The sequence below is a fragment of the Myotis lucifugus genome, unplaced genomic scaffold, assembly GCF_000147115.1.
Source record: "Myotis lucifugus unplaced genomic scaffold, Myoluc2.0 scaffold_164, whole genome shotgun sequence".
In the NCBI taxonomy this organism is placed as follows: Eukaryota; Metazoa; Chordata; class Mammalia; order Chiroptera; family Vespertilionidae; genus Myotis; species Myotis lucifugus.
The window spans coordinates 1463861-1475846 of record NW_005871212.1 but is presented as its reverse complement, the minus strand read 5'-3'; the positions used below and the strand labels follow the sequence as shown (position 1 = coordinate 1475846).

The 11986-nt window shown below is 41.6% G+C and overlaps 1 protein-coding gene across 2 annotated transcripts in view; it reads left to right on the top strand.

Moving 5' to 3' along the window:
- Positions 1-946: 946 nt before the first annotated feature.
- The window catches only part of UBA2 (ubiquitin like modifier activating enzyme 2), a 51438-nt gene continuing 40398 nt past the window's right edge, over positions 947-11986 (top strand). Inside the window, exons 1-5 of one of the 2 annotated variants that reach the window (XM_006095968.3) lie at positions 947-1148; positions 4112-4195; positions 5579-5649; positions 6822-6886; positions 9115-9215. In XM_006095968.3, the coding sequence (XP_006096030.1) occupies positions 1011-1148; positions 4112-4195; positions 5579-5649; positions 6822-6886; positions 9115-9215 (459 nt within the window). In that variant the 5' untranslated portion in view covers positions 947-1010. Of the gene's footprint in view, positions 1149-4111; positions 4196-5578; positions 5650-6821; positions 6887-9114; positions 9216-11986 lie in introns of those variants that run through there. The other variant, XM_023759856.1, reaches the window with a different exon arrangement.

Here is an 11986-nt window from a genome sequence, read left to right as displayed (position 1 = left end):
CCCAAAAAGGGGGCCCAGCTTGGGGTTTAGGCTCCCCCCCCAAGGGGAGCAGAAAGGGGCCTTAACCCTTCCTTGGGACTTCCCCTGGGGCCTCCCATTTTGGGAGGGGGCCCAGGCTGGGTTGGGGGCCCCCCCCCCCCCCCCCCGTGCACAAATTTCGTGCACCGGGCCCCTAGTATTGACTATAATCCCTATGCTGTACTTTACATCCTCATGACACTTTTGTAACTACCAATTTGTACTTCTTAATCCCTTCACCTTTTTCACTCAATCCTCCCAAATCCCTTCCCAACTTTTTGCCAGTTTAATAGGTAAAAATAATTTACTTATTTTATATATTTTAATAGTTTACAATTTTTAAATTGATTTTAGAGAGAGGAAAAGAGAGAGAGAGAGAGAGAGAGAGAGCAAGAGAAATCGATTTGTTATTACTAATATGCACGCACCATTTGATTCTTGTATGTGCCCTGATGGGATGGAACCCGCCCGCACAACCTTGGTATATCCAGAGGATGTTCTAACCAACTAACCAACCCTGCCAGGCCAATGGGTGAAAATAATTTAAGTACAATTTTGCATTTCTTTGATTAAATTTCAATATCATTATTGACCGTATTACCCATTTTCTTTATGAGTGCCTGTTCATATCGTTTGCCTATATTTTTTTGATGGGTGACATTTGTTTTCTTCTTAATTTGTAAGAGCTCTTTACATATAGGGGCATCTGTTTGTAACCTGTAAGGAAACCTTGGCTGGCAGTTCAAACCCCAGGCTACAAAGTGACCCTTACGCTTTTTAACCTGAAGCGCGGGTGTGAGGACATCGGCAAACGACACAACCGGCAGGAACACAGCCCCGGCTGCAAGAAGCCTACCCCGCGCACAGCCCACCCCGCGCCGGGCAGGCCGCAGTGCGCAGGAACGGAAGCCGGGCCGCCCTTCCCCCACCGCTTCCGGCCTCGGCTCAGTTCTCCCGCCTCCGCCTCCGTCGCGGCTCGTGGTCATCCCGCCATGGCTCTGTCGCGGGGGCTCCCCCGAGAGCTGGCCGAGGCCGTGGCCAGGGGCCGGGTGCTGGTGGTGGGCGCGGGCGGCATCGGCTGTGAGCTCCTCAAGAACCTCGTGATCACCGGCTTCTCCCACATCGACCTGGTGAGGGCCAGGCGTGCGCGCGGGCTGAATGGGGGCCGTGGTGCCGAGGTCCGGGGGTCGGGACCGGCGTGGAGGGGGGCGGGGGGTGCCACGGCCGGCCAAGGGACTCCGGGGTCCCGGCTGGAGAGAGGGAGCTCCCCGGCGGGGACGGAGCGGGCCTCGCCGCTCCCTGGCCGCCGCGGGACGCTGAGGAGGCCGCGGGCCCGGTCTTCCGGGCGTCCCGCGGGGCCGGCCTCCGCTTCCCGGGCAGCGCCGGTGTGTGGCGTTTCTCGGTGGAGAAGCGGCCTCTTTCTTGTCTTTTAGCTCTAGAGCAGTTCCTAGCTTTACTGGGAGGCGTTTCTAGTGCAGGTTGTGACTGTTTAAGCCAGAAACGGGGGTCCAGAGCAGAGCGTGGCGGTCTTCGTTGCACACTGAGCGCCTGCCCGGAGCCTGAGGGGACCCGAGGGCCTAACGCTTTAATCTTTAATCTTCCTACCACCGGAGGCTGCGAACGCAGTTTCCATCCCATGTCAACAGATTTCAGGGAACAACTGAGCTGCAGTGACGCTTGGCAGTTTACCTTGGTCACCAAGCAAGTGGCAAGACTTTCGGCCTCATGCTTTTCCGTTCTGGGTCAGTCTGCGTGACTCTCAGTACCATAGACAATACACTTGCTTATTTCCCAGAGATGTTGGTTAGGATCTTAACTTTTGCGTTGGTTTACAGTGACTAATTTTAAGTCTAGGTATTTCTGTTACAGTGAACTTTTTAGAGATTAGAGCTGTTTCCTGGAATTGAATGTGAGTTTAAAGGTGTCTCAAGATGTAATGAAAACGGAATGAAAAAAGAAAAAGGTGGCTGACGGAGCTGATAATGAGTGATGGGGGACACAATCCAAGCATGTTCCCTTGGGTTTTTTTAGGGCTTTCCTTCCCACTCTCTTCTGTACCACAAATCCCAGTATGGTTGTGCCTTACCCGATCAACAGTGATGCATATTTGAAAGAACCGTTTGGTAATAGACACCTGAGAAATACATGCTGGTCCTTTGTAGCCTGGGTTTGAACTGCCACCAGTTTTTGTGGGAAAATTTTTTATTCAAAGTTAACCAAATCCGTTAAGATGTTTCACAATTAGAACATTTGATTTCTCTGCATATAAATTTATTGAAATGGAATGAAAATGGCTTTAGTCATTTTCATCCTTAATATTTACTTTTTCCCCCTTAATATTTACTTCTGAGCAGCAGTTAGATAAGGCTCAAAACAGCACATTTAAAATCTTGTGTCGAGCCCCAGCTGGTTTGGCTCAGTGGGTAGGGCGAAGGGCTGTGGACTGAAGGGTCCCGGGTTCGATTCCAGCCAAGGGCGCATGCCTGGGTTGAGGGTTTGATCCCCAGTGCGGGGTGTGCATGAGGCAGCTGATTAGATAATGATTCTCATTGATGTTTCTAAATCTCTCTCCCTCTCCCTTCCTCTCTCAAATCAATAAAAATATAATTAGAAGAAAACCTTGTGTAGAGATTTTTCTTACAGCTCTCAGGAAATAATTATAAATGATATTGTGGGGGCTGGCCGAGGTGGCTCAGTGGTTGTGCATCGACCTATGAACTGGGAGGTCACGGCTCTATTCCGGTCAGGGCACATGCCCGGGTTGTGTACCCGATCCCATCAATGATTCTTATCATTGATGTTTCTATCGCTCTGTCCTCCCTTCCTCTCTGAAATCAATAAAAATGTACTTTTAAAAATGGTATTTGCATGTATGAAGACTTTTGAATAAAAGAAATAGCAAAAACAATTTGTCAGGTATCACTTAAGAAAAAAAAGGCAGCCCTGACCAGTTTGGCCTGTGGACTGAAGGGTCCCAGGTTCGATTCCGGTCAAGGGCACGTACCTTGGTTTCGGGCACATCCCCAGTTCAGGGTGTGCAGGAGGCAGCTGATGGATGTTTCTCTCTCATGGATGTTTCTGGCTCTCTATTCTTTACCTCCTTTCCTCTCTGTAAAAAAGAAAAAAGGCAGTTAAATCTAATATGTGGTTTTAAAAGACTAATTAGATTAATAGAGATTAATTATATATTGTTTTTTGTTAATCCTCACACGAGGAGGATTTTTTTTCAATTGATTTTTAGAGAGCGTGGAAGGGAGGGAGGAGGAGGAGAGAAAAACATCCATGTGATGTTTCCCTTGACAGGGAATTGAACCTGAGATCCCTTGTGCAGGGGCCAATAACACTCTGAGCAACACTGCCCAGAACTATAATGCATTTTCAATATGGAACTTTTGTTTTTAAATTTACTTATTGATTTTTAGAGAGAGGAAGGGAGAGGGAGATAGAGAAAAACACCCATTGGTTTTACTTATTTAAACATTCACGGTTGCACTGTTGATTATTTTTTGTTGTTAATCCTCACTGGAGGATATCTTTTCCATTGATTTTTTTTTTTTTTTTTTTTTTTTTTAGAGAGAGAATGGAAGGGGAGAGAGAAAGAAACAGAAATGTCAATGTGAGAGAGACACATGATTGGTTGCCTCCTGCACATGCCCTGGTTGCCAGGAATCCTGCAAACCAGGTACGTGCCCTTGATCGGTAATGAATCCAAAACTCTTGGATGCTTGAGCGCTCTAACCATTGGAAACACTGGCCAGAGCTCACTGGCTGATTCTTGTATGTGCCCTGACCTGGGATGGAATCTGAAACCTTGGCCTACTGCCACGATGCTCTAACCACCTGAGCTACTAACATTTGCTAGGATGATTGAACAAAAGAAAAAAAAATACTTTCTAAAAAATTTTTGAGAAAGTTATCTCCTAAGTTGTGCATTAAGTTATTGGTTTAAAGAATTTTGGTATTGGTAAAAAAAGCATTTTCTCCACTAAATGTAGCAAATATCAAAAGTTCTGGGTTATGGATGCTGAGAATAGTGATATTGCTCAAACATACCAGAAAATTTGTGATTTATCTGGGTTTTATTTATTTGTAGATTGATCTGGATACTATTGATGTCAGCAACCTCAACAGGCAGTTTTTGTTTCAAAAGAAACATGTTGGAAGATCAAAGGCCCAGGTAATTTCTCATACCATTTCTATTTATCCATTTATATATCCTACCCTTTAATGGATTTTCTATTTATGATATCAGATTAATTTGCACTCTACTAAGAAGAGTATGGGGAAGCAATATCTCTTTGTAGCTGAGGGGTTGTTAAGAATAAAAAGAAGGAAAAAGGAAAGAAATTGCATGTAAAATAAAAGCAATAAGAAATAGTTTGGGTAAGTGTCAACCTAGTTAAAGGTTAATTAATTTCTTCTTTTCCCCCATAAAGTCCTGCTAACTAGTATTTTTCTTCCAGCTGCCTGCAACCCTGTGTGTGTGTGTGTGTGTGTGTGTGTGTGTGAGTGTGTGTGTGTGTCTGTCTGTGTGTGTGAGAGAGAGAGAGAGAGAGAGTAAAGAACTAAAGATGCCCTCTCTTGGGGGAGTGGAGGTGTCTACAGAGGAAATGGAAGTGCTCTGCCAAATCCTTAAATGGTGTCCCTTTCTGATTTAAATTTCTGATTGTTTGCTTAGGATAAACCTCCTGTTCCTACATTCCCTACAGCAATGGTTCTCAACCTTCGTAATGCTGCGACCCTTTAATACAGTTCCTCATGTTGTGGTAACCCCCAATTTCATTGTTACACATTGAACATAATTAAAGCATAGTGATTAATCACAAAAACAATATGTAATTATATATGTGTTTTCCGATGGTCTTACGACCCCTGTGGGTCTCGACCCACAGGTTGAGAACCGCTGCCCTAGAGGTTGGCTGCTCCTGTATTGGCTTATGCTGTTGTCTCTTTTTATAGGAGACAGCCTCCCTTGAGGTTCTAGTCACCCTGACCTTTAGTTCCTTGAGTGTTCCATTTTGATTCAGGGTCGTAAAGCATCTTTTCCCAGCCCTTTGGCAGGCTCCCACGCTTTTCTCTATTTGGCTTTCTTCTCTGGGGGTACTCGCCCAAACCTCTTGGACCAGACCAGTTCTTCATAACAACCTCTACTTTTTCTGAGTATCATTTATCATACTTTGTAGTTATATTTATCTAGATGGTTATTTGATTAATGTCATTTTTGCTCACCAGTGCCTTATACAGACCCTGGTACATAGAAGATGCTCAGTAAATATTTGTTGAAGGAATGAATGACACTTCTTCACTATATTTTATATTTTTTCTGAAGCTTGTCATTCTTGTAGAATTATATATAGGAGTGGGGCAGTCCAACTGTTTATAAATATGTGTATGTAGCTTAATTTTAATGAAATTTTGTAACATTTTAATATTTAGTTTTGAATATAAGATTATGTAAGTAGGTGAAATAACAGTATTGTCTGCCATAAAAATATTTCAAATACAGATAATGTTGTATTAATTTAGTAAGTTAGTAATTTAGTGTTATTTGTTTTTCCAGGTTGCCAAAGAAAGTGTACTGCAGTTTTACCCGAAAGCTAATATCATAGCCTACCATGACAGCATCATGAAGTATGCTCTAATTATTATGTTGTAAAATTGTTGTGAATTTTTAAAGTTTTATTATATAAGGTATTTTTACTAGCCAAATATGTGAGCTTGAAGTCTGCTTTTTTTAAAAATGATTTTTCTAGAATAATTAGAATGTGATAGTTTGTGCCCACATAAGTTGAATGGCATTCTTGTAATAAGTTTATATATATGATTTGAATGATTTAGATAAGAGGTAATATATTTTAATGCTTTCAATAAATAATTTACTTGGAAACTTAATATAAGGATCTTATCGTCTTGTTTTAAAGAAAAATATATTCTAAATGATGATAAATCCTTTTATGTGATGATTCAGATTTTTCTAAATATATTGCTCTCATTCTGATTGATTTCAGTTGTGGTCTTTTTCAGTTTAAAAGGTTCCTTCCCGAGATAATTCATTTTTTAGGATTGTGATTTCTGTAACATAACCCTAGGAATTTGTGATGGAGCAGTAGTTTTAACAGTATATAAATATGTTCTGATCTTAGTAAAGATAGAGTAAATATAACATTTTGGAGGTGTCAGGCCATAGGGCCTCAATTCTTTACCTATAGTTATGTAACTCAGTATTAAAAATATAAGTTCTTATTTGAGGTCTGGAATTAGAGGAAGTTTTGTACTTTTTCAGGGAATTTGTATCTCCAGCCTTTTATTCTCTGGATGTTTGCTCTACAAGCCTGCCTATAGCCCTGTAACCCCCTTACCCTGTTATTTTCCCAATGCTGCTAAAAGCAGGGACTCTAGGGGCCTGAACCCTGCCTGATCCTAACCATGTGAGGTGAAGCCAGAGGCCAGGCAGATCCTGGGAATGTGTTCTTTGTATGTTCCCAGGCACTTGCTGCCCAGAGAAGGCCTGGTGGGACTAGTGAGGTCATGCCATCTTTCTGCTAGTTGGAGATCCTGCTCTTGTGCCCTAGGTAGCTGGCCAAAAAGGATGTGTAGTCATAGGGATTAGGGGGCAGTAATTTCTTTAAAATCCACTTATGGTGTTTAGAAAAAGTCAAACCTATGTAAATGGTAGAGAGCCCTAATTATATCAGTTATTTTTGCACTATTTAATATAGTAATAGTGCTTTTTAGGACCTTGTGTGAACATCCTATATGTAAGGCCAGTTGTTTTGTTGACCTTTTTTTGTTTTGCTTTGTAGCCCCGACTATAATGTGGAATTTTTTCGACAATTTATATTGGTTATGAATGCTTTAGATAACAGAGGTGAGATTATTTTAATACTTCTAATTTCTAAGTATTTTTCTTCCCCCATAACAAGGCTGTTTACACATTTAGAATTAATCAAAATATTTTCTTATGAGTTAGAACTTAAAGGGGAAGTATGATCAGGCTTAAGTCTTGACAAATGATTGTAATTTTAATTAAAACTGGTTCCAGGCAGGAATTTAGCTGTCATATATTCTGCTGTTCTACCAAAAGATGTGGATGAATATAAAGGAACTTAAAATACTAAAAAGGGTAACTACATAGGGTGCACGCATGGGTGTTTGATTCAGATTATCCCAGCACTTAAACAGTGTCACACCCCTCATCTATGTGGAAATCTAAGAATTACCAGTGTCTTACCAGATCTCACCCAATACCAGTTCAGTCAGACTTATGGGGCCATATTTCTTAGTTCCCCGGATGATTCTAAAGTGCAGTCAGGACTGAAAACCACTGTTTTGAGAATGAGGCAACAAGATCCAAAGTTAATACAGAAGCTATGGCTCTTTTTTAAGTATATCTGGTGCTGTAAGATATCATATTGGATTCTATGAGATGTACACATTATATCCCAATTCAACTTTTCACAATATGCGGTGATGTCTTGTATAATCCAGTATTGTACTATAGCTAGTCATTGTTAGCAAATCTGTGTCTATAATTTGGGATGAAAATACTTAATATTCCTTGCCTGTAATTACTTCCACATGTAAAAGTACATCTGTCAAGTGAGTTTGTAACTATTTGGGCCAGAAATACCAAAAGAAAAAAACCATACAGAGTAGCATGAGAAAGAGTCAGAATGACTCATTTTTTAAAAAATATATTTTTATTGATTTCAGAGAGGAAGGGAGAGGGAGAGAGAGATAGAAACATCAATGATGAGAGAGAATCATTGACCGGCTGCCTCCTGCACACCCCCCACTGGGGATCGAGCCCACAACCCCGGCATGTGCCCCTGACCAGACTTGAACCTGGGACCCCTCAGTCCGCAGGCTGACGCTCTATCCACTGAGCCAAACCGGCCAGGGCCAGAATGATTCTTTTAACTGGACTCATCTTTCACCTAGTTTTATACTGCCTTAATAGTTCCAACTTGATATCCCATGTTCTAAACTTATATGTATTACTTGATAATTGTATTAGAATAATAGCAAGTTAAGGAATAGGAACACATTGAAACAATGTTTTAGCCAAGGTTAAAAGAGTAAGCACAGCAATAAAAGATGGCACTTTGGAATTTAAAAAATAGATATAGGGATACTTTTCCCGGAGTAAATTTATGATATAAATTCCTTGAAATTTTACTAGTGAATGTATCTTAAATGTCTGTAACAGTTGTATTATTCTGGTCATAGCTGTCAGAAAATTGCACGTAACCCGGCTGATGTGCCTCAGTAGTTGAGCATCAACCTATGAACCAGGAGGTCTCGGATTGATTCCTAGTCAGGGCACATCCTATTAACATGGTTGCGGGCTCGATCCACAGTAGGGGGAGTGCAGCAGGCAGCTGAACAATGATTCTCATCATTGATGTTTCTTTTTTTTAATCCTCATTCTAGGATATTTTTTCCATTGATTCCTAGAGAGAGTGGAAGGAGTGGGAAGAAGTGGAGAGAAAGAGAGAAACATGGACGTGAGAGAGACACATTAATTGGTTGCCTCCCGCATGTGCCCCTATTGGGGCTGGGGAACCTGCAATTGCCCTAGACCAGGAATTGAACCATCCACGGGCTGACACTCTAACCACTGAGAAAACCTACCAGGGCTCATCATTGATATTTCTGTCTCTTTCTCCCTCTCCCTTCCTCTCTGAAATCAATAAAAATACATATATATATATATATATATTTTTTTTTTTTTTTTTTTAAAAAGGCCCAACTTTTGTGGTGTGGCTCAGTGGTTGAGTGTTGACCTATGAACCAGGAGTTCACAGTTCGATTCCTAGTCAGGGCACATGCCCGGGTTGCAGGCTTGAGCCCAAGTGCGGATTGTGCAGGAGGCAGCTGATCAATGATTCTCTCATCATTGATGTTTCTAACTCCCTCTCTCTTCCTTTCTAAAATCAATAAAAATACACTTTTTTTTTTTTAAAAAAAAAGAAAGAAATTGCATGTAAAATAAAAGCAATAAGAAATAGTTTGGGTAAATGTCAACCTAGTTAAAGATTAATTAATTTCTTCTTTTCCCCCATAAAGTTCTGCTAACTAGTATTTTTCTTCCAGCTGCCCGCAACCATGTTAATAGGATGTGTCTGGCAGCTGACGTCCCTCTTATTGAGAGTGGAACTGCTGGTTATCTTGGGCAAGTAACTACTATCAAAAAGGTAAATAACTTTTTTAATATACTTTACTGATCCTTATTTGGGACCTCAAAGATGTAGACTTTGGATTTATATGTTATGGGCTGGTCAGGATCCAGCATAAGGAATTTTGTGCCCCTATAAAATTTAGGATACCATAAAGGCACCCCAAAAGAGGATAGATCTTTTTATCTTTGCTACTTTGGGTCATATAACTTGTATATTAAAATCTGTAAACTGGTAAGCCTAATGAACTTGACTTTTAAAATTCTTTGTAGACCTGAAGCATATCATGTTATAGTTGATATATGGCAAATCAGGCTTCTAAAAAGTGACTTTTTGTGTAAAAAAAAGTCTGCATATATAGATCTGAAGAGTATGCTGAAAAATATTTTTGGTGTATTTGAAATGTTTCAAATGTTTTGATAAAACTAGAGAATAACAGCAAATATCAGTGTACTCATAGCCCAATTTTATAAAATCTCAGCATTGTGATTCATTTGCTGTTCACATCTTTTTTCTTTTAATTCTTTCAAGAACCAAAACATAAGTACATTTGAAGAATGATTTTACAGATTTTGAAACTAAAAGAAATTACACTCTACTTGAAATTTGCTGTTTTTATGTATTATTTGGCAGTTTACCTATCTTGAAAATTCTGGTTCTACTTTGTTTTAATTATCACAATTACTCCTGGAAGCTTATTTAGTACTAGAGGCCCGATGCACGAAATTCATGCAAGAGTAGTCCTTCCTTCCCACTGGCTGCCAGCACCGGCTTTGTCCAGAAGGATGTCTGGGAGCCCGGAAAATGAAGGACTTAATCCAACATGCTAGGATCAAAATTCACCAGCAGAATACCAAGATAGACCAGGTTGTGTCAGCCTGCAAGACCTGTCAACTCACAAACGCAAGGGTTGGATCAAATAAAGAAGGAACCAGGCTCAGAGGCACCAAACCTGGAGCACAATGGGAGGTCGACTTCACTGAAATTAAACCAGGGAAGTATGGTTATAAATATCTTTTAGTATTTATAGATACCTTCTCTGGCTGGGTAGAAGCATACCCAACCAAGCGTGAAACAGCTCAGACGGTGGCCAAGAAGCTGCTGGAAGACATCTTACCCAGGTATGGTTTTCCTGCTATGATAGGATCCGACAACGGGCCAGCCTTTATTTCACAGGTAACACAGGTAGTAACCAGGGCTATTGGGGCAAATTGGAAACTGCATTGCGCTTATAGACCCCAGAGTTCAGGTCAGGTAGAAAGAATGAATAGAACTCTAAAAGAGACCCTTACCAAATTAACCATAGAGACTGGCGGGGACTGGGTGGCTCTCCTACCGTATGCCCTTTACCGGGTAAGGAACTCCCCTTACACCCTGGGCTTCACTCCCTATGAAATCATGTTTGGCAGGCCACCCCCTATCATTCCTAACCTTAAAGCTGACTTTCTCGCTGAATTTGAAAATCAAGAACTATCTCTTTCCTTAAGAGGGCTCCAGAGGGCACAGGAGGACATTTGGCCACGCCTTCGCGCCATCTATGAGACCAGCCCAATTCCAACTCCTCATCGACACAGACCAGGAGATTGGGTCTACGTCAAAAGGCATCATCAAGAAACTCTTGAGCCACGTTGGAAGGGTCCCTACACTGTGGTGCTAACGACCCCCACTGCTCTCAAGGTAGATGGCGTCGCGACCTGGATCCATCACACTCACGTCCGGTCAGCGGACCCATCCACGGTCCAAAAAGACTTCATCACCAAATGGAGCGTCGATAGAGATCAACGCAACCCACTGAAGCTCAAGCTACGGCGTGCTCCACCTGCCTGATGCTGGTGACATGGCTCGCAATCACTCCTGTCGCCAGGAGCCCCCACAATAGACTTAGATGATGCCTGCATCTTCATGGACATGGCTCCAAAAAGACAGGGACAATTTATAGAAAAATCGGGAATAAACTTTAGTATCACATGTTTAATAGCGGGAGATTTGGCTGCCTGAAAGCGGCCATAATGCCAGTATTATGTTTCATTGTATTAATATGTTACATTAACCTTTAATTCTCTTGCAGGTTTGAATGTATATTGGTTGTCCTGAAAAAGAACTGTGCGGGATGACCCCCGAAAGTAAGGAGTGCCTAGCTGCCAAGAGGGCAGGTGCCCAACTGAACAGGGAACGGTGCCCATCAGGTTTTGGTCGCTGTTGAGAGACAGTTGACAGTTGACAGCCTGTGTACTGCTTGCAGGCCTGCATGACCATGCCCATGTCAGGGGTAGTAAAGCTAGAAAAAGCCTGGTTAGAATAAAAATCTAAGGCATGGTTATGCATAAAAAGAAATTAGCAAAAAAAGTCAGAAAATCTTAGAATAAATCAATATGTTTTTCTTCTTATATAATTCCTCCAAAATCTGGCAATACATCTCTTTGCATAAATTCAATAAGACCAGTTTCTAATGATGGTTTTCAGTTGCCGTTCTTGTTGTATTTATGCAAACATCAGAATAGTAGATAAATTAATCTCGATTTGGCTTTTTAATGGCCATGGAGGAATTTTAAGAAAAAAAATCCTATTTCAATAAAAATTGTTACTTTCCCTTCCACCAGGCCATTTGTTAAGATATGCCCAGTACAGGCCTCTAGTGACGGTGGAATAGAAATGCAGCCCGACTCATGATTGAGCCGGAAGTTCCAAGACAAAGGGGGGAATGAAAGGGTGAGGGCTATGCGCTCACCTCCATCTTGCCGCATCCTCCATGTTGGGGCCACAGTGTAGCCTTCTTCCCGGAAGCCCAG